Raw genomic sequence first — 26496 nt, forward strand, 5'->3', positions numbered from 1 at the left:
TTCTGTAAACCCACATCAGATGCGTCAGAATGGGTTAAGATGAGCTATGAGTCATATACTGATAATATTAAGGTTAAAATTAAGAGTTTCTAATTATACCTCTGGGGTTCTTTGTTTTGTCTATCAGAAGTATCAACTTTTTGGGAACAACTTTTAAGTTCTCAATGTATACTCTAGCAAATATACAAATACGTACTACAAAAATTTTCTGAATTCAGAATTCACATCCCTGATTAAAAAAAAAAAAAAGATTTACTGTCACTTGGGTCAAATTTCCAAGTGCCCACCTCCAAGTAAAGTTGTTTAAATTAACCCTAAATATTGTATTTAAGTTCACAATCTTTGAACATCCCATTCCCCATTTGCTGTTATAATAACATTCACTCTTCTGGGAAGATGTTCCACTAGATCTTGAAGTGAGCCTGTAGGTATTTGTGCATTATTAAAGTCAGGTACTAAAGTAGGCGAGGTGAGAAGGTCTGGGGTGCAGTCAGAGTTCCAGTTTATCCCAAAGTGTTAAATAGGGTTGGAGCTCTATAGCAGGAGATCTTCCACACAATTCCAACCCCTGTAAAACATATCTTCATTAAACTGGCTTTGTGCACAGGGGCATTGTCTTGCTGGAACAGGTTTGGGTCTCCGGGTCCAAGTGAATTTTACTATATCCAAAAAAACATCCCTGCCTCCAAATTTGTGGTAATAGTTTGGTGAAGATATGGCTGGAAAAGTCAGTAAGTCAGTACACTTTTGTATATATAGTGTATTTTGTGAGGTCATTTGTCCCAGGCAGTGTTTTTGACCTTCATAAGTCTAAGTCTGTGTGTGTGTGTGTGTGTGTGTGTGTGTGTGTGTGTGTGTGTGTGTGTGTGTGTGTGTGTGTGTGTGTGTGTGTGGACTTTACCGACAGTGCTACAGTCAGCGAAAAAAGAAAAGCCGGATTCTGCGATTATTAAGTGTCAGACACACACACACACACACACACACACACACACACACACACACACACGCAGACTTGCAGACGTCTTCTCTACAGGGTGTCTCCATGTCCCAGTAGAACAGGTTTGTGTGTTCTCTGATTTTTTGTGTATTCTGGGTTCTTCTGCTGGCACCAAGAGTGACCACCTGCTCAGAGGGTCTCTCTCTCCTCCAGCCAGAGGAACAGCTGGCCTCTCTTCTAACACACTGATTGGCTAATCCCTGGTCATCTCTTTCTTTCTTTCTATCTCGATGCAACCCCCCCACACACACAAGTTCGTTTTCGTTTTTTTTGCTGCTCCCTCACTCCAAGTGCCTGACATTGAACTGTCTCTGAATGTGCCAGATCTGAGTACATTCTGTGCACACACACACACACACACACACACACACACACACACACACTGTTCTTCCCCTGGCTGCAGAATTCCAGGACCAGCATATGGAGAGTGTAAATAATTTAACGAGGTCAAAAGACTCGGACAGAGCTGGAAGCCTGACTCGGCTGAACTGGGACACGGTATCATGTAGGGCATGATGGAAAAAAAAATTGTGCACTTCATCAAGTGTAAATCCTCAATGTTTATTTTAGACAACCACAAGGTTTCGACTTTATCTTCAAATATTATATCGTTTCCGATTGATCAGCTGGTGATGATACTTTTCCTGTAAGAGCAGCTCTGAGAGGCTTTCCAGCCACAGTCACAGGTTTATACTGTAATAATATGGATTTGTTAGGAAAACCTGCTCAATAGGTAGCTGTGTTCTACTGTGAAAAAAAAAAAACGACTAGCATCGGCGAATAAAATGCTTCAATTTATGTGCTTAATTGGAACCTGATCAGCTTCAATAACTGCATGAAAACACTGCAACTGATTTCGATTATCTTCCGATAATCCGATGATCTGAGCGTTTTAATTTTAAGGTTTGAGGCTTGTTTTTATTTACATTTATGCTATTTTGCTGACGTCCATATCCAGAGCGAGTTAACACTCAACTGCTGAGTTGTTATTGTAAGGGCCCTGCGCAAGGACCCTGCAGTGACAGCTTGGTTTGGTCAGATTTGAACTTATGATCTTCTGAACCTGTGCAGTTCAATGCCTTATCCAGTGAGCTACAGCTTTCATATCAGAAAAGTGTCCACTGTAATACTCGCTGATGCTCATGAAGGCTCAAAAAGGATGAATAGTTTTTATTTTAACCGGAACAGTGAAGCATTAGAGCAGTGTAGCATTGAAATATCTGAGATAGATGCCTAACTATGCCTAATCTCTATGGAAGTGTTCATGAAATGTTTCGCTGCGCATTCAGAGACGCAATTTGACTGCAGTAAATTCCTCAAGCAGGCTGTAGGTGAAGACTTCATGGGCCCTGTGCGGTACTGATTCGATTGTGGCGTAGCGGCGAGGCAGATTGATGGCTGTTTTTACACGGGAAGATTTAAGGAGCGCACCAAGAGCCATGTTTCCCAGTCTACATGTCAAAGAACACACGACCGAGCCAATAGCAACATTAGGTCACCCTTTACTGAGAGAAAGAAGGAATGAGTGAGAGAGAAAGGGAGTTGGAAGGGTGTGTGTGTGTGTGTGTGTGTGTGTGTGTGTGAGAGAGCGAGAGAGAGAAAACATGTTTTTACAACATGGTGTGCACCAATTAGTCTATCAAAAAAAAAAAAAAAAAAGAATATTTGACAGTTATTTAGTCAGAACACATAAGGAAAATTTTCTTTCTTGCTTTTTTTTCTGACTCTTTTATTTAGCTATTTCTTTTTGCTTCTTTCTTTTTTCTTTTGTTCTTTATTGGTTCTTTTTTGCTTTCTTTCATATATTGCTTTTAATTTTTGACTTGTATTTTGCTATTTCTTGCTTCTTTATTTTTGTTTCCTTCTTATTTTTCTGGATTGCTTTTATTTGGCTTTTTTGCTTCTTTCTTTCTTTCTTTCTTTCTTTCTTTCTTTCTTTCTTTCTTTCTTTCTTTCTTTGGAGCTTTATTTATATAACATTGTTAAGGTTAAAGTAAGATCTCATAGAATGATTATGCACATACCTGTGTGTTTGTGTGGAGGAATTTGTTTATATCTTGGTTTGGACCAAATGTCCCCAGAAAAACTTAAATTTGACAAGCAAATGTCTCTATAATTACAATATCTTTCCTTCTTGCTTTCTTGATTTCATTTTTCTGAGTAAACTGCAACTTGTTTTCGGACTATCTGGTGCTCATATGGATTGTATGCTTACTGTGTGTTTGTGTGTTGTGCATGAAGTAATGTAGTCTTCCTGATGGGGACCGTCCAGTTAATATTGGTCTCTATTGACTTTAAAGAGACATGTGGGTGGACCCTATAAGCAAAATCTCTTTTGATATTTTTTTCCTTTAATTTTTTTAATTTTCGTTTTTGTTTTTTTTTTTAATAAAAACTGCTATGTTAATAATAGGTCCTCACAAGAATAGCCTGAAAAATGTATGTGTGTGTTTAGGGGATATTTGTTTATAATGACTAGTGAATCAAACACCTAGAATTTCCTTAGACTTTTGGCTGGTACTAAAAAGAAAAACTTTTCCTCACAAAGGATAACATGCTGTGTGTGGGAATGTTTTCTTAGTAGGGACCAGCAAAATGTCCCTACAAGTATTGGAATATCTGTCAGTTTTGTCTTTGTTGGGACATTTGTCTGGGCCCCATTAGGAAAGAATATTTCATTATTTTTCTTTAAAAAAAATATATAGTTTTAATAAAAGGTCCTCCAAAGGAGAATGTGTGTGTGTGTGTGTGTGTGTGTGTGTGTGTGTGTGTGTGTGTGTGTGTGTGTGTGTGCGTGCATGTGTGTGTTTTGTGAGTCCTAAAAAAAATGTGCAAATCTTACTGAGCTGCAGGCAGTGAATCATCAGAAGAGATCGACTCCAAACATACCATGAAGCTGCCCAGTGCGCTCTCGCTCTCCCTCTCTCACACTCACTAACACACACACACACACACACCACACAAAGTGGCTCATATACAATCCTTCTTGCTTTCCTATTAGAACCCTAAACTCCCTTTGCGGTATTTTTTTTTTTCTTCAAAAAAAGATGTAAAAACCTGACCCTGGCCAGATGTTGTCTTACCTGGAACAGCTGTGTGTCAAGGCTATAGTCGCTCCTATTACATCAGGAAGCGTGAAGCCCAATCCACCAGGCTGGATCTCACACTCGCCATGGAGTTAATGCCGCATTGTCTGGGAGCGTATTATAAAAGCGAGAGGCACAAATGGAAATTCCAGAGTGCTCCAAAAAAACAATGGCTGCATGATGTCACTCAAGCTGGCACTTACTACAAACAGAGCAAAAGGAAAAAAAAAAAAAAAAAAAACCAACTGGAGCTCTCGGCTTCTTAATAAAAAACATCAACCGAGGCTGGGCTCGATGAAAACTGTGACATCCCAGCTTGGAGAACGGAGCGTACGTGATTAAAATAAGCACCTCCGCTTTCTTATGTATCTCGAAACATCTTGTGCACGCATGTATCTGTGTTTGTGTGTGTGTGTGTGTTTGTGTGAGAGGAATAAAAGGTGGACAGAGATCAGGTGAAAGACGGGTTCCGCTGTGTATCTGTTGCACAGTTTGGTTTCTGTCTCTCTACTTTCATCAGCTTCGTTTGATGTGTACTTTTTAATATGCATCTCATCCGAGACGTATCTTTCCCCCTTTTTATCCTGTACAATTCATCTTTTTTTTCTTTTATTATTTCTTTTTTCCTACTTGCTTATAATCTTTTTTGGACCGAATGCACTAATTACTGTACCAAAAAATAAAATAGGGAGATCGTCATCCTAACTAGCTTTTGGTTTTAAATCAAATAAATTCAATTACATTTGAAAAATGTTTTAAAAATAAATAGAAATTTCAAAAACGATACAATGCACATTTTTTTTGTAAATAAAAAGTTTAATAGATTTTTTTTTTTAAGTTGCAGCTACATACAGTATCTTGCATTTATCATAAATAAAAATGTTTTTTATTTTTTTATTGGGACACCTGACTTTTTTTTTTTTTTTGCCATATTTGATTCTTCTCCATACTGTTACCACAATGTTAGATGTATACATTTGTAACTCCAACTGTACCTCCCTGTGCACAAATCCAGCTCCATGAAGATATGCTTTACATGGGTTGAAGTAGAAGTAGAAGATCTCCTGCTATAGAGCTCTGAACTCAACCCTACTGAACACCTTTGGGATAAATTGAAATGCTGACTGCACCCCAGGCCTCCTCACCCTCATCTACATTAGTATCTGACTTTACTAACACCCTTGTGGCTGAATAAATCTCCACAAGCCCACTAGTGAAACATCTTCCCAGAAGAGTGGAGGTTAAGATAATAGCCAACAAATGAGGACTAAATATGTGGATATCACAATAATAGGATCCTCAAAAAAGTACATACGATTCTTAGGGTCAGGTGTCTACAAACTGTGGTCCGTAAAGTTCATTATTTTGCCCTACAATTATCACTGTAGCTTTTATTAATTATGACAAAATAAGACAAAGAATAAAGAATAAACATTCCATATCACATTTTTTTTTATTTATTTGGCTACGTTTATTCGAGCATGGTCATTTCCAAGAGGAATTACAAATTAAAAATTCAATAATACTTTTACAAAGACATTTCAGGAAAGATTCTTATTTTTTTTTTTATCTCTCTCATGGTATAATACATTGTATTTATTTTAACAGTCCCTCTTCATTTTTTTCTTAAAAAAAAAAAAAAAGAAAGAAAAACAAGATGAAAGTGGAATTTTTTTTTTCTCAGTCGAAAATACAGTGTTTCACAATATTGTATCAAAAGTTCCCAAATTTGGAATTTTTTTTTTCCCAGTACACTGGAAAAAAAAGAAGAAAAAACAAAACAAAACAAAACAAAAAAAACCCAACAACTAAAAGAAGCAGAAAAATGTTGACAATGTTTTAAAACACAATAAATGCTCTCTTTACGTAAAATTTGCCCAAGTGATCTTCATGTTTTTCATTTTTACTAAAATATATCTATATATTGAACTATAATACTGTACACTACAGTATGAAATAAATAAAATCAGGAAATACAAAATGGGCCACATAAATAAAAATGACAATAAAATGAATTGACTTTCTTTTTTTTCTTTTTTTTTCTTTATTTGTTAGAGAGAAACAGTTTGGCGCAATACTGATTTAAAAAAAAAAAAAGGACAAAGAAATAAAAAAGGGAAAGTAAAATTGCACAAACGTGATGTAAACTAAAGAAAACGAGTGCCTACTCTGCTAATACTGAGGAGGAGGAGGAGAAATCTTCATCTGAACGCAAATACTGGCGAGAGCGACAGCACGTCCGTCCTCCTTTAAACACTGTACAAGGATGGCACTTGTAGAAACACACAGATTAAAAGGTTTGCATATAAGGCTTTGTATTTTTTTCTTTTTCTTTTCCTTCATCTTCATCATGAATCATCTCTTGTACAAGAGAAAACAACTTTACAAAGGCTTTCTTTCCTTCATCGCCGCCTTCTTTCTTCATCTGTCGGCGCTCCGGACCGTTTCACTTGCTCTACGCTATCTGTTTAAGACTTCCAACAAAAAAAATTGAAATTGAAATAAAAAAAAACACCTGAACCGGTATCGATTTAAGTTCCTTCACATAGAATGAAAAATTGCAGAGGCCTAAAAACATGTGGCTAGCTGAGTAAACACCAGGGTGAAGAAGGGCGAAAGGGCACAGTGGGAGCAAGAGAATTCATAATACTGACAACCCGCAGCAAACCACGCCGCAGCCTCTTTTTTTTCTTCAACACTATAAATATACATAGGCAATATTTTTATTATTTTTGTAGTGATTATAGAAGCAGAGTGCAATTGATTTTTTTTGTACAAGTTACTAGTTTTGTGCTATAAATACTATGGAACACAGGTTTTTTTTTAAAGATGGTAGCACCACACATAGTTTTTAGGCCTTAATACTGTACATTTAAAAAAAAAAAAAAAAAAAAATTTCATTTGTTCAATTTTTGCATAATGCAGTTTCTCACCTGTTACCCCCTCCCCAACCCCTCCCTGACTGGATTCCTTCTTTACACAGTCTGGCGCAAACCCAGAAGCTCGTGTGCGTCCGTCAAAAAAGTATATGAAAAAAAGTCAACCAAAAAGAAAAAAAAAAAAGAGAAATTTGGAGGGGATGCTTGGACAGGACACGACGCAGTAGTCTTTTAGAGGCCATCTTCAGGGTTGTCCTCATGGTCCGATTTGGTTTTGCCATCCAGCGAGCTGTCGTCCATCGAGTGCTCGCCGTTGTCCTCTTCGTCCCGCGCTGTGTCCAGGTCAGTGTCCACGCTCTTGTTCTCGCTCTCCTCTTCTTCTTCCTCCTCGAACTCGTCGTCCCTGCGTGCCAGCTTGCCGTAGGTTCCATCCGGCTCTTTGGTGCCGCCGTTGATGCCGTCGCGCAGGATGGGTTCACGCTGTTGGCGCTCGGGGTAGCCGGGCGCTGTCAGGCCCTGGAGGAAGGCTCGGTTCATGAGGAGCTCGCTGGGTTCCAGGTGCCCCTTGTCGCGCACCTCTCTCTCGGCCGCCTCTCGTTCCTCGGCTTCACGTTTGCAGTACGAATAGCGGTGGTTCATGTGCTGCGAGTACGAGCCAGAGTGAGAGAAACGTTTGCCGCACTTGTCGCACTGGTACGGCTTCTCACCCGAGTGCAGGCGGGAATGCTCGATCAGGTGGTGCTTGTGCTTGAACGCCTTTTTGCAGATCTGGCACTGGTGTGGCCTTTTACCTGCGGAGACACAACGGGAACACGGGCCTTTCAGTCCAAATCTGTACCACGCACACCCCTAAACACAATGTAGGACTTCAAAATGATGTGGAAAAGGGTGAAATCAAATGACTGTGATGGAAAAATGAGCAAATCTAACTTTTTATATATTCATATATAGTGCTTGAATGTGGTTGAATGTTTGTCTACACTGATTTCAATTTTGGGGAGACACACTTGCTCTCTGTCACTTACACACACACACACACACACACACACACACACACACACACACACACACACCGGCACGATCAGTGCCTAGGTTTTCAAGTTTACTTTCTGAAATTCCCTCCTAGAGATGAAGCATGAGAGAGCGGAAACACACACACTTTCGGGGTTTTTCAGCAGAAGAGCTTCGCTGCCAGAAATGCAACACAAATAAACCAGCGCACAAAACCAAACAAACACGCCGACCGCTGCAAACGAACAAACAAATAAAAGCTGAAATTGAAACCGCAGTCGTCTACGGCGACTCCACACCGCACATGCTGAGGTAGATTCTTAGAGCGATCAGTTGATTTATTTCTTTTCCTGTGACTGGAAATTTGGAATTCCTTTGGTATGCAATGGGCTGAAGGTTGGCTATTGATTTAAGTGACATTTTATGACATCATACTCTGAAAGATGGGACTAAATTAACCATAACACAGGGATATCTACATTATATATATATATATATATATATATATATATATATATATATATATATATATATATATATATATATATATATATATATATATATATATATATCCATTGTGTTAAACCGACTGAGCACATTCAGGCCGCATGTTTGACACCAATCACACGCTCTTCTTTGGCATTTCAACGCGCCCGAGATAGCGCTCGTCAAGTGGCACACTTAAACACGCACATCTGGCCAATCAGTGGCCACAAATAACGCAGGAATGCTGCGTACCCTCACGCTGTACACCTCCGGAAAAAAAAAAAAAAAGAAAAAAGAGAGGGTGGTGATTACTCTTGCCAGTGGATTCCTCAACCAACACCGGGTGATGCAATCGGGTGAAAGAGTAGCGGCATAAATGAAAGCGGCCTCGGTTTTTTTTTTCGACACTCTGATGTATAATATACGACTGAGCTAATTAAAAAGAGACTATGAGTATTAGAGATAAAGGTTAAAGATCACCTCCGTTTGATGTGTTTCGGTGAAATGCCAAAGGAGAGAGTTATGCAAATATGTAAGTAGAATCAAACTAGGTCAACTGAACGAAAAAAAAAGTCTTGTCTGTTTACTAATCTGATTATTTTCCTCACGTTTTTCCGACTTCCCTGTCAATAGGAAAGAAATGTTAGTTTTATTTCATTCACATAAAACTAAAAAACAAAAAAACAAAAAAAAACAAAAAAGTGAACAACGAAACTTAAGTCGGAAAAAAAAAGGGAGAAACGAACCAAAAAAAAAAGGACTACTAAGAGGAAGAAATAGGGGAGGGGTTTAATTAGAACACAGGAACAGGAAGTCAAAGAAATAATGGGGTAAAATAAGTGTCTGGAACAGTATGTACCTGTGTGCTCATATTTGTGTCTTAGGAGGGAACTGCTCTTCTGGAATGTTTTGTCGCAAAGGTCACACGCGTACATACCACTTTCTGTTTTCTTAATCTTCTTCCGGGACAGACAGGCGTCTGAGTCTGTCATGTCATCCAGGCTGGAAAGATAGTCTGGCGTACCGTCAAGCAACTCCCCCTGCAAAACAAACATGTACACGAATTTAGAAGCTTTTAATCCGATCCCCTGGTGACAATACCGGCTTTATAGCAGTCTATTTAAATATCAAACAAACCAAAAAAAAAAAAAGATCTGAACCACTTTTATTATTTTCTGCATGATTTTCTTTTTTATTAATAAAACTGAAAAAATTCGCAGTCGGATTCATTACGTGGGATTCATAGCCCACGTTGCCGCACGGGCCCTAAATTAAACATTAAAATGTTTGTGAGTAGAAAAAAATGCATAAAAAAGGGGGCCGGATATTACAAATGAGCTCACTCTCGTTCTCCGCGTATGCTTAATATCACCTTTCTCCATAGATTTGCATTCAAATTTGGTTTAATTTTATACATGAAAGGGTGTTAATGCTATATTTATCTGCTCGTTCTTTACTGGGAAGATTGCCCCGATAGGCTAAAACTTCAATTAATGAGAGGGGGGGAGGAAGGAAAAAAAAAAGTATTATTGCATTAGAGGGCCATAATAATAAGAGAAAGCCTTGGCAGGGCATATTGCCACAGTCTTCTAATTTTCCGAGCTGTAATGATTAAATCAAGAGGTGCACTAAATGACCAAAATTGTGTAGCGCCGTTGCCCTCATTAAGAGTACTTGCTCCGGTCTGACAATGATTCTCAGACACTGGCGACGCCGGGCTTTTTAAGAGAGCCGCACTATCGTTCCGCAATCAATTTGAGCTAAATGCCCGTAGCTGTGTTTTTTAAAATCTAATTTAATAACTTAGAATAGGAAACATTATTAATACTTTTTTATCAGAATGGTTCGCTCTATGTTAAACAGCCTTCAGCGCTGTGGTGTAATGAACACGACGAGCGTGCATTATTAATCCACATGTTCAAACTCATTTTGGTTTTTCTCTTTTTCGAGATACAAAAGAAAAGAGAGAATGGGGTGGAGGGACAAAAAACACAGATCCAGAAAGATGGGAAGAAGTGGTAGAGGACGTGTGTGGGGGTTGACTTTGAGAGTCTTAAGCTGGGGACTTTGAGAGTCTTAAGGGTTAGTTGTAAGTTATTAACTCTCACTTTCGATGCCTTGATTCCTCAAACCTGAGAGGAAAAAGGTGGAGGCTGGGTGGCTAAAAGTGCTACAGAGACACACAGACACAAACTACATGCACTTCATGACAAAAATACACACATGAACACAACGGGCACAGATGCAGCAAGGAGCACTCGGAGCATCTGGCACCGTGACGCTTCCTGCCCTTGTGCGCTCAGACGCTAGACACTGGTAGTTTGCGAACGTGAGGCCTCCGTTGCTGTGAACACTGAAAGTGCCATTTGGTGCTAACACTAATGACGCATGCTACAGGAGCTAGCAGTGCTACAGGCCACTGTGCAGCTGTTTGTCAATTATGTCTCTCTCGTTTGCCTCTCCGACATTTATCTCTCACTGCGCTCTTCCGCTGCTGAAGGCTGCGACAGGTGAGCTCTTCTCTCTCACTCTAAGTACCTTTTAATTAGCAGCAGAAAGATCCAGAGCACACTCTAGGCACGCAGGCACTGAGCAGCAAAGGAAAAAACTAAATAAAAAAATTCAAGGATTTTTTACCTGGAACCCTGGCTTCCGCTGGTACTTTCTCCGCTGCTGTATCTCAGCGAAACTGGCTGCTCCTGCTGCATAGGTGTAGGCCATGTGTGGCAGGAAGCCCATATGGTCAAGCGTGGGGTAAGGCCGGAGACCAGGGAGACTGGCCTGAACTGGGGGCATAAAAGTGGCCGGAGGGAATGCACTTTGAGGTGGTAAGGAAGTGTACATGGGTTTGGCAGAGAACGGGTTAATGCCAAACATGGGGCTAGTGCTTTTCTCTAGGTTACCATTGGGGCTCCCAAAATCTTTCTTGGACAGGTATGCAAGATTGAGTGGCTCCTCGAGGAGTTCGCGGGGTGATGTAATGGGGTTGTGGTCTAAGGGGACACTGCTGGGCTTGGGCCGGCTTTTGACAGAAAGCCCGTGTTTGGATTCTTTCATGAGCTTTGGTAGTGAGAGGTCCAGTGGCTCGGCCTGCAGGTCCTCAGACGTGAAGCTGTTGGGTGTATAAGAGCTGCTGTGGGAGTTCTTGGAGGAGGCCGAGGACAGATTCAGAGGTGACGGCGTGTTGCTCCTGGAGTGGTCCAACTTCTCACCAAGTTGCCTGGGACCAGGGAAGTGGGGTGTTTTAGAAAGCCTGAGGTGGATGTCACAGTTGTTTATGTTATGTAGCTCAGGGGTGGCGGGTGATGTCATTCGGTCCATAGGTTTGACCAAAGACAGAGGGGAACGAGCATTCATGGAGTCCTTGTTGGGCAAGTGGTTAGTGGCAGGTAGACCAATCTCTATATTGTTCCTATCCAAGGGAGGCGTTCTGGAGTTGGCATATTGGTATACCTTTCTCTGCTCAAACCACTCTTTCACAAATTCCTGAGGAAGGCCAACTGCTATTGAGATCTTCAGTAGTTCCTCTGAGTTAGGCTCCATGTTCATGGCAAAATAAGCTTTTAGCACTGACATGTGGTCCTTGTAAGGGTTGATGGGGCTAGTAATGCTCTTTTCAGAGATGATTGGGGAGAACAAATGGGCATGCTTCTCCAAGAACATGCCTTGCTTGTTAGGTGTGATGTTTTCATTGGGCTGCAGAACAGCTTTTATTTCTTCATTCATTTTACACAGGTACCTTTCATGCTGATGCAAGGGAATGGGACCTGGGAAAGTCTCTTTGCAATACTGGCAAGAAAAAGGTGTAAACATTAAGTTGTTATCGTGCATCTTCTCCTCCGTACCTAAATCTATCGTATGATTGAACTTCTCCTTCTTGATATTGCTAATTTGTCTCTTAGAGTCTGTGGTCAAGCTCTGGAGGCAGGCTTTGGCTTCATTGACCTTCTCTAGTGTGTAGTCAATGATGCTTTTGGTTGCTCCATTGTGGCTGATGACTGGAAGACCTGTCTGGGGGCCCCCAGGTGATCCCAGCCCTGGTTTCTTTTCCTCAATTACGGAGCCCAGCTCCTTCATGTAAGCCTTCAATTTGGAAAGTTCCTCCGGCTTGCAGTCCATCTTCTGTCGGCAGACCGTGTTGTCTACAATCTGAAGCACCTTCTGCACCTCACTCAGGTTGTTCCCTAAAGATGGGTACCCCAATAGTTGTCCTTCTATGCTCATTCCTAAGTGCTGGAGGGGACTCTGAGAGTTAGGGGCACTTAGAGGGCTCCCTCCACTCAGTCCACCGTTCAGGAAGGGGCCTGGTGTACCATAGCCATGTGAAGCCATCATCAGCTTATAGTCGTTGATGTCCAGTGGTTCTGATTTGATGTTGAGGTGGTTGGACTGCTCATGGAGGCCAAGGGGCTTGCCATTTTCCAGCTTGTGTCTTAGTTGGCTAATGGCAGTGTTGGTTGGAGAGGAAGAGGCGGAGGTTGGAGAGGAGCCAGGCTTCATGTTGTTCCGCATCCTGCCATTAACTGTGATCAAGCCAATGCACTTCTTACTACTGATGTGAGAACTGTAGGACCCAGAGTGAGAGAAGCGTTTCTTACAGTTTGGACATTCGTACGGTTTTTCCCCTGTAGGCCAGAGACAAAACACATTAGAATTCTGCATCTATATATTGTGGTTATATTCCAGAAGTGCTGCATTGCTATGAATAATGTATTCTTCCTAGAACAAAAATCTAATAACAATCAATACTGGTCTAAAAAGAAAATCTAATATAACTGCTTTATATAATGATCAACAAAGTAAAGCATCTGGCATTCTGATTAAACTGTTTTCTTTTGAGTTAGATGGGCCAAAGCCAAAAAAATACAACACAATTCATTCTTTGAAAGTGAGCAGAGGGAAAAAAAACCAACAGAGATTGATTTTTGTACATCTTCTGAAGTACGGAACAATCTTAACTGGAGGTAATGAATATTCAAAGAGAGCGCATGGGCCCATTGCTACCCACCACTGTGGATCCGCAGGTGCTCCTTCAGATGGTGCTTGTATTTGAAGGCCTTGCCACATTCTGTGCATTTGAACTTGCGGTTGCCAGCTCCCTGGTTCAGCAGTTGGTGCTGAGAAAGAGAGGGTATTTACATGAGCTCCTCACAAACAGAACAGAGGAAGAGTTTGGTACATAACCACAATCGGCGCATCGCGCAACATGCCAAATGGCTCACGTTGTAATGCAGCATCTTGCTTTTCTTGCAGCTTCACTGAGCCAGCACGAGTGTGGCCATGATAATAGAGAACTACATACCTTTTAATTTCCTGACTCGTGTGCCAGCGAAGCATGGCTTTAGAATCTGGCAGTGCCGAGAAATAAATAAAAAATTTTTTTATTTAAGAGTTTTTCCCTCATTAGAGAAGGCAATCTATTCCACTTTAATTAATTTGGGATAATCACTCGGACAAGATCCTGCATATTTAATAAAGCCTTCCCTCAATGTACCTGAAAATAAAGTTAATTATTTAAAAAAGGTGGGCTTGGGTAAATGTTACAGTTTGATAATTGGAAGTGAATTTCCAGGACGTTTAAAAATGCTTTAATAACACGTGAGTACGGCACGTAGGTTGTTCCGTTCAAAAGATAAAACATCGGCGCTGCGCCAATTTGCAATTCAAAGCGCGGCCCCCGTGGAAGGGGGGGGGTAAAAAAATCTAAATATAATAGCGATAACAACAACAACAATACGGCGTGTAAGTGTGGGGAAGCAGTGGCGCACCAGGCGTGCACAATTAATTCTGAGTGGGAGGTGAATATGTTAAATGGCTGGGAGAACACAAAGGGTATGCAAGCGGTGGCGAGAGGAGCCGCCCATGATCTGCTCTGACAACTGGGCTCGCATTCCGGCAGGAGACAGATGGCGTAAAGGCAGGACACAGGGAGGATTGTTCAAACAGCAGCAACCTTCCGAGATCAAGCGGGGAGCCAAGCGGCTCTGTGCCAGGGAGGGACCCCACTACTCGCTCGTATGTTGCTGAGTTGCATAAACAAACAGCAACAGCTGCTTTACCCCCTGAACACCACCACCACCACCAATACCCCCGATGCTTTTTCCTCTTATCAACACGCCTTGAGGATGGAGGTCGGGTTTGAGCGGTGCCACCATTAACACGATCCTTTTGCTGTAATTATGAATGGCAGTAAGGAATGAGGGGGCTTTTTCAGCCCCGACTGACGTGTTAGCCGTGTTGTGGGCGGAGGACCTGATCGAGGATTAGCAAATGATTGGTTGACAGTGAGTAACTCCCCACACTGTAGGATTTGGCAAGACTGCTTAGCATTCTTATTTTATATTAGTGGCAAAAATCGGGGAAAACCCTCGTAACACTGTGACTCATATGACTCGTGTTGTTCTCGAGTTAGTCATGAAGTGTGTATTTGTTTTGCGATTAATATAGACATGAGAGACGGCAAAGCTGGGGGAGGAGGGAGGAGTGGCCATAAAATGACTAAACAGGAAATCGCTGAAACTCTCAAAAGCAGTCCTCAATCAAACCGGGTGCATTTGGACTACGCCGATTTCAACACAATCTGATTTTCGCGGAATAAAGCGGGGCCAGGGGGGACCGTTTAACAGTAAAGTCTTTCTACGTGAAGGTAAAAATAAAACAATAAATAGGAACTAATTTGTGGATTAGCAGGGTACATGAGGAGAATGGGCCATCTGCTCGTGTTTTGAGCAGACTGAGGAAAGGCAGGTGAGCAAGCTGCCAGTCCACACTGTATTAAATCACTCCGTTAGAGCTGGAACATTATCGCACGCAGATGAGAGACAACTGCAACGTGCCACACGAGCCGAACAGCAAAGAATTAAACGAAGGGTTTTGACGCGCCGCTTCATCTGGGGATCGTTTGCCGCGGTTCAGTGACGGGAGCCTGGAAAACGACTTGCTCTTACAAATGATTAAACAAATAATTTTGCTCTACCTGCCATTAAAAAGCGATGTTTGCACTTCCAAACAACGTGGACCGGGCTACCTAATTGGCCGACGCGCCGACTTTTAAAGAACATTAACAAAACAATGAGACTGAATTTGAAGCACAGATAAAATTTCGAAATTGGAAATTAAAACAATCATTCGATCGTGAACATAAGACTGTAGAATCATATGAGCAGGCCATCAAAAAGCCATTTAGGCCTCTATTAAGGCTATTACCAGTAAAAGATCTGCATCTTCAAAACGCCATGAAAAATTAATAACGATTGCCAATCAAAATGATCTCTTTTCTTCATGGGAATACAGCACATTAGAAATAATGTAAAGTCAGGGGCCGTACATATGTGTGTGTGGCAGGGAAAGTATTAGAGAGAGTTAATGAAAGGCTGGCAAATTGAGAGGGTAGATAGAAGACAGAAGAGTGGAGCGGGCAGTGAAAAGAAGGAAAGAGAGAAAGGGAGAGAGCAAGCACATGAGCGAAATACAGTTTCAGGGAGGGAGGGCAGGGCATGTGATGCTCACCTGATCTCGTCCAGGCTTGTGCGTGGCCATATGTCTCTCCAGCTGAGTGCGATAAGCAAAGGAGTAGTTGCACAGAGGGCAGGCGAAGTTCTCTTCGTTCTTCTCGTGACGGTACTTGATGTGCTCCTTTAGGGAAGTCAAGCGCTTATAACCCCGGTCGCAGTAGGGGCAGGTCAACAGTTGGGCAAAAGCATCTGGAGTTCCAGGTGGCAGGTCTGTGGCAGAGACAAGGAACGAGGGAACGAGAGAGAGAGAGAGAGAGAGATTGTGAGTGAGAGAGTGAAGGAGTGAAGGAGGCAGAAAAGATGGGAAGGGGCAGCGGGCCAAAAGGTCAGCAAATCAATGGCAGCTAATTGGCACTATGCCCAGACTGGTATGGGAGGTATCTCTACAATCTGCTATACCGAGTGCCATCGTCAGGCTTGGCACTGGAAACCCTACAAACACACACACACACACACACTAATGCAGGAGCCCATACACTCGAATGAATTTTATTTTCTAAACATTCAAAAAGAATAAATACATATAAAATAATAATTTAAAAAAATAAACAAATAAAATAACTTTTAATAATATTAAAAGTTATTTTATTTGTTTATTTTTTTAATTATTATTTAATATTTATATAATTTATATTATTATTTATTTTTTAATTATTCTAACCTTATGATACCTGATTTGTTGCGCATTTAATGAATATTTGATCTAAATATTTATATTAGACACCGAATTTAAATGCGCAAATCATATCAGTCTCAATAAAACTGATATATGTGTATATATATATATATATATATATATATATATATATATATATATATATATATATATATATATATATATATATATATATATATATATATATAAACATTATAGTTATTGTATCACAATACACTCAGTTTTGACCCCATACACAAATCCAGTCTGGACTATCACCCCATTTAGTCTCAGTCCAACTGGTGGTGTTTTCCATGTCTAATTTTTCCTCCCTCTCCTCATGAGTGAGGTATGTGTGTCCCGCCTGGCGCAATTCTCCCGACTCTCCCTAAGGATAGGGATCTGATTTCAGCGTCCTAACAGCTGCAACTCTCAATGAAGGTAAACACAAGGGTATGCGGGGAGGCGCGTCCTTACCGTTCTCCTCATGTCCGGGGCCCTCCGGTGTGCCCAGACGGGTGATTTCTTCCGGAGCCTCGGGGTAGATGATGGCCGTGTCGGTGCGCTGCAGATACTCGGCGATGCTTACCACATGGCTCTCGCTGTCGGCCATCTTCCTTTTAGTGAAGAACTCCTCGAACTCGGCTGTGCAGTCCATTCGCTTCACTTTATAAAGAAAACGATAGAAAGAAGGACAGTTGGAATGAGTTCTTGGGTGCATGTGAAAAATGCAAGGCACTGGTAGCGTGTCCTCGATGTAATAAAACAGCTGAGTTAAAAAACTAAAACAAAACAAAGCAAAAAAAACCTTAAAGTACTAGTTGCGAGGGATACGTCTAAATTACGGCCTTATCTTGTCAACTAATGGCCACTAAAATAAGAAATATGGCTTAATCTAGCAGGAATGCCATTTGAATTGTGGAAAAAGGCTTTTAACGATAAACCCTATCCCCTCCTGCGCTTTAAATGTATTAGGTGCCGTGCGACGAGGGAAACTCAGGGAGGAAATGATGTTTGCTACAAGGCGCGCATTACTTCTGATTCCTCTAATCAAAGTCCTAACGAGACAGCTTGTGAAAAATTACGCCTCGGATTACAGGAAGTTACGATATAGAGATACCGAGAAGACGTTTCATCAGGGCGTGCGTTCTCTCTTTTTGTTTTTTTCAAACTAAATTCCGATTTAATGGATTACTATTCGAAAATTGTTCAAATAGTGAAAAAACAAAGAGATGCATAGTAATCCAGACACGTCACTGTTGGCACCGTCTGAAAACTGGCAAGGTTCCTTCAGCTCGCTCCATTATTCATTATATTTGTATAGAGATTAGTGTGCGTGTCTCCTCGAGCCGTCTCATCTGTCAATTAGGCGGAAGTCTACGGAGAAGGTGACAGAGCGCTGGGAGATTTTATTAGCCACCTTTTTAATTAGGCCAGTGCCGACGCGAAAGGTAAACTGTGTACCGAGATTTGTCAGACAGTAAACATTTTATGGTCTAATTTGCTAAAAAGGTCAAGGTAGTGGACTGTGTCGATGTCAAAAATGTCTCGAAAATGTCAAAGTGCCAATGGACCTTTTGCGTTCCCTCTTCAGATCCGAGGAACTGGAGTGTATAAAACGGAGCCTTCGTTATCAGGAAGGAACCTACGCTGTGGTGTGTGCAGTGTAATTAAAATACACACACACACAAACACACACACACACACACACACACACACACACACACACACACACCTACCTAAGCTACGCTTATGCGATTCCCGTCTCGCGGGCGATGAGCTAAACATGCACGAACAAATGACTCCCTTTTGAAAGCCAGCTTTGAAGAGGATATAATCTGAACAAATTGGGTTTGCACACAAATTAAATTTTTGCCCTGGAATAAGATTTGGGAAAGTTGGAGCACTGACTAACGCTTCTCTATATTTCATTCCCGGTCTCTTTTTTTTAACCTCTTCCATCTTTCATCTCTGTAACTCTTCGTTTCAAGGCTTCTGAAGCGAAATCGCACGTAATCCACGGGCGGATTTCCGAAAACAGTCCAGCGCGCCGCTCCGCTTTCCACGAAGCTAAAATCATAAATGGAAACCTTTATTGAAATTCCATTTCCACACTGAAGAGTTTCCCGGTTCCGTCCAGAGCCAGGGCTGTGGTAAGAGCTGGCACAGTTTGAAATTGAGGGAAAATTCGCTTTCTTTCTTGCTTTCTTTTTACGGCTTGGTTTATTTTTTTCAGTTACTGCGCTGGTGCCACGGCCAATCAAAGCGCCTCGGTGATGCGAGAGATAATGTTCAGGGAGGAACGTCGGTGTCTGGTTTGATTGTAAGTGAAAGGCAGACCCTAACCGGAAACTACGATTCGTCTATTGTACCATTGTAGAGTTTGGCATGTGATATGTGAGTAATTACAAGAAAAGATATTTATGTGAAAAAATGTGATCTGTAAAATGGCCGTTTGTGGAAAAGCAGTTTTCTTCGTAAGATAATCATCAGATTCTAATACACAAATGGATCATGTTGCGGGAAATTACATGGAAATAAATTAATAATAATTATAATATTAATAATAATAATAAATGAATCATTTGGAGGACTACTCTAAAAAGAAATTACTCATAGAAAATTTTTTTTTTACCAAATATAGTGCAGTAAAGTAAAAAAAAAAGTCATGTGAAAAAAAAAAATTATAATTGGAGGAAAAATGCCAACCAAATGACTAAAAGAATTTAACAAAATCACAAAAAATGAATCATTAAAACACAAATGAATGCTGGTTGAAGCGGGAGGAATCACGTGAAAAAAATGTATGAGTCAGGCAGGAAAACTCCCAGGTGAAAATAAGTGAATCATTTCGGAACAATACGAGTTGAATAAATAAATCGTGTTAAAAAAAAAAAAATTATAATTGGAAAAGAAATACAAATAAATAAACAAATCATTTGGAAAAACAAATGACTCACACTAAAGAAGAAAAAAAAGAAATGAATCGTGTAAAAAAATGAGTCGTGTGTTTGTGTGTGTAAAAATAAAAATCCCTCCATTAAAACCATACGGGATTATTCCCGTTTTTAAAAGTCACGTGACTTCGGGAAAGAAGGCGGGGGAGTGGGCGTGGCTACAACAACATCAGAAATGCATGAAGCTCACCTGTGCCATTCCCGATGGGCTGTAAAGCGGTGTCAGGCACCATGCTTTCGAAATCGTCCTTCAGTTCATCTGTAGAGAGAAGAAGAAGAAGAACAAGTCAAAGGTCTGAGAGGAATGCAAACGTGTTTAGTTCCTTCCACCGGTCAAGAAAACGTATGCAATACGACATTTAACTCGTCGCATGACACTTAGCCAATCTCTTTAATGCATGCCGCTTCGGACGAAGGGGCAGAACCTCAGGTAAGATGGACATAAATAAAACCTCCACGCGAATAAAATGCCTCATAAAAACCCAGCTCTCGGAATTTTTCATGGTTTAGGGTCGGGGGGGGGGGGGGGGGGGGGTGTCGTGGGGATGAGGACAAGAGCTCATTGTCAGAGTCCCGGAGACAATTAACTTAGGGAGTCCTTCTTGGGTCCTTCCGGCTTGGCTTTAGAAATTAAATTAAGGTATTTCCGAGAAGACAGAGGCTGTAATAAATATTGCCACACCTCCCACCGGCCTCTCATGTAAACGTTACGCATAACACCGAGCAGGAAAATACTGCACCGACAAAAACTCTGTTCGCTTGATTTATTTGTTAGTCGGTTTGTTTCGTTCGTTTGTTTCTTTCATTTATCAAAAACTGATATTTCAGATTCGAGAAAAAGCATGTGTTCAATCAGACGTTTCATTTGCATGTGTGGTCATTAACATACGGACAATGGAGTTTTAAAAAACTAGAGAATGAATAAAAACAGCAGGAAGTTACAATATCAGGAAACTAAAGGGACGATTTATGAGGGTGCACCATTTTTTATTTTTTTTCAAGGCATCCTGAATTCTGTGAAAATGAATAAAAATATACGTGTAGGAATTGAGTTGTTGTAAAATAATGATTTCAGGAAAAAGTTATTTTGTTCATTACATACATTAATTCTAGTTTATTACTCATTAATAATAATAATAATAATAATAATAATAATAATAATAATAATAATAATAATAAAATTATTATTTCTTTTAAAGGCAGGGCAGATTGTAAAAAAAAAAAAAAAAAGAAATTTTAAATGTTTTTATAAAATTGCTTTAGTTTCTGAAAGTGAGAGAGAGAGAGAGAGAGAGAGAGAGAGAGAGAGAGAGAGAGAGAGAGAGAGAGAGAGAGAGAGAGAGAGAGAGAGAGAGAGGCCTTAGACATGAATGGAGAATATGTTACTGTAACAAACCTCTCCATTAACCCCACCCCCCCCCAAAAAAAAAAATTATAATAAATTTGATAGAATGAAATAGGTCACATTTGAGTCTCACGCTGATGATGTCACAGCTTTATAGTGGTGTGTACATTTCCTCCCATCTGCCACGTTCAAGATTCAAGCGTTTAACATTGGAGAACAAATCTGTTACACCGTATAATGAATTATTTCTCTCTGAATCCTCTAACAGCCTGGGAGATAAAATATTAAGGATGTAATGGGGAAAAAATTTACAAAATAAAACATTTCCGAAATGACGATTAGGCAAATGAAAGGGGAAATATGTGCGTTTATACAGTAAACAGCGTGCAATGTAAAGTCCGGCAAAATGGCATAGTCGCAAGAAAGGACAAAATCGGAACGTTTAAGATATACGATATGCGACTATTCGGAAAGACGCAATTCCCGATGCACTGCACTATAGCTAGCGCTGAGCTACGGTAGAATTATTCATTTTTTGACTTGAAAAAACATGTCATTAAGATTTATTCAAATCACTTCCTGGGCCGAAAATGGCGATTTTGGACACAGTCACATGACCAGCGAGTGCACAGCTACTTTCAGGAGTCACGTGAATAAGAGAACGTGTTAAAAACACGATGTCTCTACCGTCTAAATAGTGAAAAATGGGGAATGGTTAGAGAGAATGGAGCTTGCCCTCCAGTAGGAGGAAGACGTGGTCTATGTTGTTCCGACTTTTCATACACACACACACACACACACACACACACACACACACACGCATATATACGTTTCAGGTTTATCTGTGCAGAAAGGTTTATAGTTGTCGGTGTGTGAGGGAGACCTGTGTGTCTGGCTCCTGTGTCTGAGCGGAATAAATCAGGGCTGATCCGTCAGGTCGGGAGAGAAAGAGAACGAGGGAGGAAAAGGCCAGTGTTTCAGCTTCCCTCCGTGACCCCGGCAGTGTCGGCCGCCATTTCTCACCCCCGTCGCCAAACACTCCCTACCTACCAGCACACGGTGTGTTTCTTTTCAAAACATTCCGCTTAGTTTACGCCCGGTCAAAGCGCTGGAACCCCGTGCTGCAAAAACACACGGTTCCTTTTTCACTTTTTGTTATTCTCCTGCGAAAAAAAAATTCTGGGACTGGTCCGAGAAGAAAAGCAAGAGATGGTAGAGAGAGAGAGAGAGAGAGAGAGAGAGAGAGAGAGAGAGAGAGAGAGAGAGAGAGAGAGAGAAAGAGAGAAAGAGAGAGAGAGAGAGAGAGAGAGAGAGAGAGAGAGAGAGAGAGAGAGAACGAGGGGAGGGAAAAAAGGACCGAAGCGCCAAAGAAACGCAGGTGATTTATTTCAAAAAGCGGGCGGCTGAGATAATGATGTCACGCTTTCCAACACAAGTGCATTGTGGGATGGAAGAATGTCAAGGACAGTGATTGTGACGGAGTTGGAGAGAGAGAAAGAGAGAGACACAGTAAGAGAAAAAGAGAGACATGGGACATGGACATTGAGAGGGAGACACATTGATTGAGAGAGAGAAAGAGAGAGAGAGATACATCAATGGACAAATTAAAGGAGGGATTGAAGAAGACAAAAAGGAAAGAAAGACTTATTCATGGACATATTTAGAGAGGGAGACAAACATGCAGTGAAAAAGAGATAAACATAGACAGTGAGACAGGAAGAAAGAGAGACACTAACTTGGGCACACAGGTCCAGAGCACCATGAGAAAGAAGGACGGGTAGAGAGATGAATAGAAAAGGCAGAGAGAGACAAACTGAAAGAGGGATTAAGAGAGACAAGGGGAAAGAGACCTGTGCAAGGACAGATTAAGAGGCAAAGAGACACTAATGGTCAGATTTGGAGAGACAGAAACAGGCACAGGGAAAGAAAGACAAACAGTCAGATTGAGACAGAGAGAGAGAAAGAGGAAGAAACTGGCCGAGAGAAAGAGTGAGAGAAACAGACAGATTGAGACTAAGGGAAAGAGAAACAGTAATTTGGACAGATTGAGGAAAAAGACACACATACACATGCAGGACAGTGAGACTGAGAGAGAGAGAGAGAGAGAAAGAGAGAGAGAGAGAGAGAGAGAGAGAGAGAGGAGTCTTATCTCAAACTTGAGCTATGTGCCGAGGTTCCACTGCAGACACCGAGGCACCGAAAGAGTGAAAAAAAGAAAAGAAAAAAAAAAGAAGGAGAGAGTGAAAGTGGCGGCGAATTTAAGCAAGAGGGAGGGATTGCTTCCTTCACCCAAAGCTAATGAACTTCTCCCCTGGCTCTCAGATACGTCGCTCAGGTTTTATCTCACACACACACACACACACACACACACACACACACACACACACACACACACACACACTCTCTATCTCCCGAGTTGCAACACAGCTGAATCTCAGACACTATGGCTCCGAGAGCTTTTATCAAATTAACCAATACTCTCAGAAACAGGCACTTGTTTATCTTTCATGATTTACAACCTTCGGAAGGCAAAAAAAAAAGAAATTACAGTTGTAAAGTGGAACCCCTTTCCAAATCTAGGACCAAAAAAAAAGAAAAAAAAAAACGAAGGGAAAATTGAGAATATTGCGAATAATGATCGCGGATGGTCTCCTGAAGGGAATTCGGAGATAATAACGTTAATAACGCCAGTAAGGCGAGCTCCTCCTCTGTAAATGACCGTATTATTTGGAGCGTATTAAATTTTTAGACTCCTGAAAGCTCCCTCTCTGCCTGGCCCCGCGCACAGCTAGTTCATTAGCCGAAATGAATAGCCGAGCCCGGCTCATTTAAATGGGGCTGTCTTCCACGGGCTCTCGCCGCACTCCGTTTCTGTCACACGCTTCCAAGAATCATTGACTCTTATTATACATGTAAATGGCTATCATAAAAATAAAAATTTCATTTAAGATTGTTAACGACTTTCTTTTCTTTCTTTTTTTTTTCCTTCCATCCTTTCCAGCCTGGCTTCCTTTAATGATTACCCTCTCCCCCTAATTAAAAGTATTTATCTCTCAAGCATCCGTGACTGCCGCTCGCTCGCCAGTGACGCTCGCGAAAGGAAAGAAGAAGAGGAAAAAAAAAGTTTGCCGGGTCTCCCTCGTTCCTAATGCGGCGCTAATTACAAACGAGGGTGTCAAGGAAACTCCAAATATCTTGCACTCGCCCAGGCTGAGCGTACGCTTAAAGAGGAATGGTTAGCTCTGGTGCTAATTAGGAAGTAAGGTCTTGGTATGAATCTTTTTTTTATTTACTTATTTATCGATTTTATTTATTTTTTTATTCTAGGCATCGCTCCCAGTCAGAAATGTCATTCAATTCTTCAGCAAAATGGATATGAAATCACTTCAACAAGATCATAGAACATGCGAGAAGAACTAGTGAGGGTACATAACTATTTTTTTTTCTTTTCTTTTTTTTTTTTTATCGTTACAAGTCATACTTTACAGAATCCTAATAAAATGTTGGTCGAATTCTTTAACGCTAATGATTGTAAATTTGAAAAAAAAAAATCAATCGCCATGATCGTAGCTTTCCAACTGTATGTGCTTCTTCTTCAAACTGTTCCCCCAAAGTTTGGGGGACACAATTTTATAGGACGTCTTTGAATGTGGTGGAATTATATTTTCTAAATGGGTTGGTGTGGAAGAGCTCCTGCTGTAGAGCTCTAAACTCTATTGAACATCTTAGGATGAATTTTTTACACTGACTTTACCTCAGGCCTCCTCACCTCACTTACATCAGTACCAGACTTTTACTAACAACCTTCTGAATCAATCTCACACAAATCTCCACATGCACTCTCCAAAATCTAGTGGAACATCTTCCCAAAAGAATGGATGAAATGGAAATGTTAAAGGAAATGTTTTACAAATGTACAAATTAAATGTTGCCACTACTGTCAAAAAACTGCCTTTTGAGTTGTAAGTGCCAAATTTAGTTTTCCTGGGTTTCTAAAATGATCAAATCTAAATTTTACGCCTTAAAAAGTCCTAAATTCTCTGTTGTAGGTTTTAAATCATACGCTAACGCTCAATAAAATGCTCCCAAAGCACTTTTTTTAGTTTGTTCGTTTCCGTGGTGTTGTAGTTCTTTCTTTCACTACACTGAATATATTACGTATTACGACTACAAATGAGAACAACATGCAACAGCCAATCAGCTTTCTGCTTTTTGTGCGAATCTCTCTTAGATTGTACCACAATGGTAAAATGGATTTTATTTTTCAGCTATGGGGAAAAGCAAGTTTAACATTTTTTTTTTAATGAATTTAGGGCTCGGTTGGCTGAGTTGCTGGTTGCTAACAACATAGTTGCATGCTTGATGTTGTGATATAGCGTTTTAAAATTTAATTCTTAATGGTCTGAAAAGAGTCTTAACCTGTTTGCATGCACCCCAGCTGAAAATGACCCACCTAAATGTTGGGTCGGTTCCTGACAAAAGTGTGCTACAAACACAGTTTAGATATCCTTGGAAAAAAGGCCATTTGCGCTTGACTATCCATGCTCAAAAAGACATTACGTTATAGACAATGAAGTGCCTTGAATATGAAATTCCTAAATTGAAAATTGTGTTTATTTTATATATAAATACATGAAATCAGTTCTGGAGAAATCCAGAAAAGTACTGGCTTGAAAACCACATGCCACATGAGTTTATATTTCAAATGTTATGAAGATATCATTAAAAATAGGATGCCTACAAACATTTATTTGAGACTATACCTGGTCCTTTTCACCCTCCCCCCTGTTTGAGATCCACCTGTTAGACTCAGGTGGTCATTCATACAGACTGCATTCATATTTATGGCGAGCCGTTCAGACTATTGTTCTAGCGGTTTGGCTATTCGCACAGACTGCATTCTTATTGATGGCCAGGTAGCCAGACAAGCTATTGTTTTACAGTCATGCCCATTCGTACAGACTGCATTCATGCTAATGGCCAGGTATCCAGACAAGCTATTGATGGCCAGGTAGTTAGACAAGCTATTGTTATATAGTTATGGCCATTTATACAGACTGCATTCATATTGATGGCCGGCCATTCAAATGGACAGGACTGTGCCCAACAGCACACACACTTTTCAAGCATTTTTTTTTTTAGCAAACAAAGCCCAGTTAACACGAGCTGGAAACAGCTGTTTGTGCAGAACTGAGAGCTGCATCCACTTCCTGGCAGGCACGTAATGCTCTCTTTGAGCTTCCAAAGAGCTTCTAAAGAGTAATAAAACAAAGAACTCGCCCACATGAATAAAAACCTCTGATATATCGTTAGAATCCTGCACTCAATGGCTACATTTTCTATCGATCATGTTGTTTCCATAAAGCTACTGGCTATCTTTGACTATTTTGTTGGTGGTTGTTTGTTGTTTTTTATGTGAAAGTTACCCCCGAAACAGATACAAACAACACACCTGCCGGAGTACCGTAAAGTAAACAGAAGAATAAGCATCAATTACAACAATAATGTTGTTCAGTGGACCCTTATCTTTCTGATTAAACTAGGGTTTGCAGCAGTGGATGTGTTT

The 26496-nt window shown here is 40.7% G+C and overlaps 1 protein-coding gene and 1 long non-coding RNA gene across 13 annotated transcripts in view; both read right to left on the bottom strand.

Annotated features, from left to right (window-relative positions):
- Positions 1 to 4185, bottom strand: part of LOC310716464 — a 325142-nt gene extending 320957 nt beyond the window's left edge. Inside the window, exon 1 of the long non-coding RNA XR_014530571.1 lies at positions 4081 to 4185. This is a non-coding gene — a long non-coding RNA (uncharacterized lncRNA). The remainder of the gene's footprint in view (positions 1 to 4080) is intronic.
- A 2618-nt stretch (positions 4186 to 6803) lies between these two features.
- Positions 6804 to 26496, bottom strand: part of zeb2b (zinc finger E-box binding homeobox 2b) — an 85899-nt gene continuing 66206 nt past the window's right edge. For 7 of the 12 annotated variants that reach the window (XM_083522793.1, XM_083522792.1, XM_083522789.1 and 4 more), the window contains exons 4-10: positions 19776 to 19844; positions 17106 to 17294; positions 15969 to 16183; positions 13468 to 13576; positions 11097 to 13084; positions 9319 to 9499; positions 6804 to 7753 (exon numbers count right to left, since the gene is read on the bottom strand). In XM_083522793.1, coding sequence (XP_083378919.1) covers positions 7194 to 7753; positions 9319 to 9499; positions 11097 to 13084; positions 13468 to 13576; positions 15969 to 16183; positions 17106 to 17294; positions 19776 to 19844 — 3311 coding nt within the window. In that variant the 3' untranslated portion in view covers positions 6804 to 7193. The remainder of the gene's footprint in view (positions 7754 to 9318; positions 9500 to 11096; positions 13085 to 13467; positions 13577 to 15968; positions 16184 to 17105; positions 17295 to 19775; positions 19845 to 26496) is intronic. The other 5 variants (XM_083522786.1, XM_083522787.1, XM_083522795.1 and 2 more) reach the window with 1 other exon arrangement.

The sequence above is a fragment of the Silurus aristotelis genome (assembly GCF_946808225.1).
Source record: "Silurus aristotelis genome assembly, chromosome: 2".
Classification (NCBI taxonomy): domain Eukaryota; kingdom Metazoa; phylum Chordata; class Actinopteri; order Siluriformes; family Siluridae; genus Silurus; species Silurus aristotelis.